The sequence below is a fragment of the Sinocyclocheilus grahami genome, unplaced genomic scaffold (genome assembly GCF_001515645.1).
Source record: "Sinocyclocheilus grahami isolate Dianchi unplaced genomic scaffold, SAMN03320097.WGS_v1.1 scaffold1200.1, whole genome shotgun sequence".
NCBI classification, from domain to species: domain Eukaryota; kingdom Metazoa; phylum Chordata; class Actinopteri; order Cypriniformes; family Cyprinidae; genus Sinocyclocheilus; species Sinocyclocheilus grahami.
This window is the reverse complement of record NW_015506379.1, coordinates 241,443-245,337: the sequence shown is the minus strand read 5'-3', so window position 1 is coordinate 245,337 and position 3,895 is coordinate 241,443. Positions and strand designations below refer to the sequence as shown.

At 37.2% G+C, this 3,895-nt stretch overlaps 1 protein-coding gene across 1 annotated transcript in view; it reads left to right on the top strand.

Moving 5' to 3' along the window:
* The window catches only part of cux2a (cut-like homeobox 2a), an 11,558-nt gene extending 9,119 nt beyond the window's left edge, over nucleotides 1–2,439 (top strand). The window contains exons 9-10 of the mRNA XM_016253759.1: nucleotides 952–1,030; nucleotides 1,909–2,439. Of these exons, the coding sequence (XP_016109245.1) occupies nucleotides 952–1,022 (71 nt within the window). The 3' untranslated portion in view covers nucleotides 1,023–1,030; nucleotides 1,909–2,439. The remainder of the gene's footprint in view (nucleotides 1–951; nucleotides 1,031–1,908) is intronic.
* The last annotated feature ends 1,456 nt before the right edge of the window (nucleotides 2,440–3,895 follow it).

Sequence of the window (3,895 nt, the reverse complement as noted above, 5' to 3'; positions counted from 1 at the left end):
GCTGCACGGGCGGTGATGTAGAATCGGTGGGCGGGGCTAAACAGGCAGTGATGGAGAATCGGTGGGCGGGGCTGCACTGGCGGTGATGTTGATCATCTTCTGCAGGGGCGGGGTTTATCCACACTATTACATCATAGAGTAGAAAATTCCACAAGCTTTGGTTTTGTCAGACTGCCTTCAATATCAGCTGTTTTTAGACAGTTTTGAGTTCTGAAACATACAGGATGTTTTTATAGTACAGTGACCTCTTATATGTCAAAAGATCCAGGAAATTTTTATTTCTCAGTTCATGACCCCTTTAAAGGTACCTATTATGCAAAATTCACTTTTACATGTTGTACATAAATGTGTGTTGGCAGTGTGTGTACACAACCACCCTATAATGATAAAAGAATCGGTGGGTGGGGCTAAACAGGCAGTGATGGAGAATCGGTGGGCGGGGCTGCACTGGCGGTGATGTTGATCATCTTCTGCAGGGGCGGGGTTTATCCACACTATTACATCATAGAGTAGAAAATTCCACAAGCTTTGGTTTTGTCAGACTGCCTTCAATATCAGCTGTTTTTAGACAGTTTTGAGTTCTGAAACGTACAGGATGTTTTTATAGTACAGTGACCTCTTATATGTCAAAAGATCCAGGAAATTTTGATTTCTCAGTTCATGACCCCTTTAAAGGTACCTATTATGCAAAATTCACTTTTACATGTTGTACATAAATGTGTGTTAGCAGTGTGTGTACACAACCACCCTATAATGATAAAAATCCACCCGCTCCTTTTTTTTCAATCTCTATAAATCATGAGCAGTGTCTCAGGGACACCTGAGATTTATAATACATCTTGTAAAAAGGGGCATAATAGGTGCCCTTTAAATTATATGCCCTTTAAACTCTTTTTATAGAGTTAAAGAATGAATATAATTCACAAACCTTTGCTTTCTCTCTGTTAACAGGTCTAGAATTAGACGAGATGGTTTTTCAGAACCAGTACAAACCAGAATATTTCAGAATCCAGCCAGTTTAGTCCGACTCAAACAGGAGCCCAGTGATGGAGAGATGGAGGATGCAGATCTGCAGAGAGAAGAGCACAGTCACGTCTCCGTCGCTGTACAGAGCCTGAAGAGAGAGAAAGATGAAGATCTTTCTGAGCTGTGAGTTCAAGGAGGACTTTCTCAGGAACATCATGAGATCATCTCTCTGCTTGAGCTCTAAATGTGACCAGAACACAATGTCAGTCGTTCTCGGGTCTTTATTTTATTCAGATTTTTTGATCATGATTTATTTCATAATTTAATTTAATTTAGACCTAAACCCTGATTGGTCTTTTTTTTTTTTTTTTTTTGTATGACTGAAGAAAAATAGTTGGTTGTATATTTGTTTGATAACTACTTATGCAAGTTCATTTAAATTCAGTTTGGTAAGAAGACTAAATGGTAAACAATGATATGAAGGTTTGCTAATAAAGTCCCTTTTTGGTGACTTAAGTTGTTCTGATGCATCAACACTGAAATTAAAATGAACACTGTGTCTTCTGATGATATTGATGAGACATGCGATCAGATCTTGAGGTAGTTTGGAATGGGAATCTAATGCTTTCATGCAGTTTTAATGAAAATCCTAGATAAGATCAGAGATATTGCAGTTATTAAGTCTCTGTGGTCGACGAGATTGTAAAATCATTCATTAATCCTATAAATCATGAGCAGTGTCTCAGGGACACCTGAGATTTATAATACATCTTGTAAAAAGGGGCATAATAGGTGCCCTTTAAATTATATGCCCTTTAAACTCTTTTTATAGAGTTAAAGAATGAATATAATTCACAAACCTTTGCTTTCTCTCTGTTAACAGGTCTAGAATTAGACGAGATGGTTTTTCAGAACCAGTACAAACCAGAATATTTCAGAATCCAGCCAGTTTAGTCCGACTCAAACAGGAGCCCAGTGATGGAGAGATGGAGGATGCAGATCTGCAGAGAGAAGAGCACAGTCACGTCTCCGTCGCTGTACAGAGCCTGAAGAGAGAGAAAGATGAAGATCTTTCTGAGCTGTGAGTTCAAGGAGGACTTTCTCAGGAACATCATGAGATCATCTCTCTGCTTGAGCTCTAAATGTGACCAGAACACAATGTCAGTCGTTCTCGGGTCTTTATTTTATTCAGATTTTTTGATCATGATTTATTTCAAAATTGAATTTAATGGAGAACTAAACCCTGATTGGCCAGATTGGTTTTTTTTTTTTTTTTTTTTTTTTGTATGACTGAAGAAAAATAGTTGGTTGTATATTTGTTTGATAACTACTTATGCAAGTTCATTTAAATTCAGTTTGGTAAGAAGACTAAATGGTAAACAATGATATGAAGGTTTGCTAATAAAGTCCCTTTTTGGTGACTTAAGTTGAAGTCTGAATCTTATTTTTGCTTTCATTTGTATTTATTTTGTTCCAATTATGTTGCTGAAAAAAGGCTTTTAAATTAGTAAATATAATAATATAGTAATTAAAAAAAATATATATATATACATGTGTATTAATTAAGAATTATTTATAATTTTAAAATGTACATGTATGCTTCTATCCTTTTTATTAATGCTCAAACAATTGCAAAAAGGAACATTGCCAAGGGATTAAAAAATACATCAAATAATTACCAACAATAGATACATTCCACATACAGTAATGAACACACACACACACACAACATAACAAATTGAGAAGAGCTACAAATAAACAAAAACAAACAAACAAACAAAAAAGAATGACAATACTATGAGATAAAAGCCAACAAAATCATCTGTATCCAAACTCCCCTAAAGCCAAAACACGTGACGCGCTCGGCCGCTGCGCTTGTGGTGTCTAAAGTACCTGAAAGCCATACTCAAGCAAAAGTACCAGAAAATGACTTTTTGAACAGCACTTTTTGCAGTGTGAAGGTACAGTAACATTTTTATTTTCAGACTTTATATTTCGAGACAATATCCCTTAAATTTTCTTGGTCTTAAATCTACCTGCAGAAACTGTTAATAATCTATTATACTTATTTTTTTTAAGTTATATGTATTTAATATTTATTTCATTGTTAATAATAACAATGGATGTTGTTGTGAAATGCTTGTTACTTTCTTCTGCTTCCCGTTTTTTGTGAGACAGCATGCAATGCAATGATAAATGAAGCTGAAGTGTGTTACATTGTCACATCTGATTATGTTGCATGCTTATTGTCTTTTTTAACCTCTCCTCTCTTGCAGACTTTCTTTCTTTCTTCGAGCGTCTTCTCGACACACAGACAGACCGATCCAGATCCAGAATCAAGTCTTCACTAGATTATTTTCGTTACAGTTAACGTTATAGTGTTTGTGGTGTAAACGGACTTTGTCAGCGGTGAATCTCAGACTTCCTGTTCCTGTGTGCCGCAGACGTCTCTGCCGGACGGGGAGAATAACATGGAGTCGGGCTGTTAGCAGCGCTGCGCGAAAACCGATCTCTTGTCCGAGTCCAGCTGGGAACAGATCGAACAGCAGGAAGCAGAGGTGAGCGGATCAGACGATCAACACAGTTAAAGGGGTCATCGGATGCAAAATTCACTTTACATGCTGTTTGAACATAAATGTGTGTTGCATTACACATCCACTCTATAATGATAAAAATCCACCCAGTTTTTTTTTTTTTAAATCCCTATTTTAAAATCCCCTTTCTCAAATCAGGCTGTTCTGAGAGTCCTGTCAGAATGACGTAGTTCTGCACAGGCCCCTCCCACGATAGTTGATTGACAGGTCCGTCTTACCTTAGCTCCGCCCTGAGTGAGCTGTCATCAGTCCGCCATTGTGTCGACTCCAGTGCAGGGGAAGACAAGAACATCTCACACATTGAGGTGTTTTGTTGCTGGATGTAATAATGAACA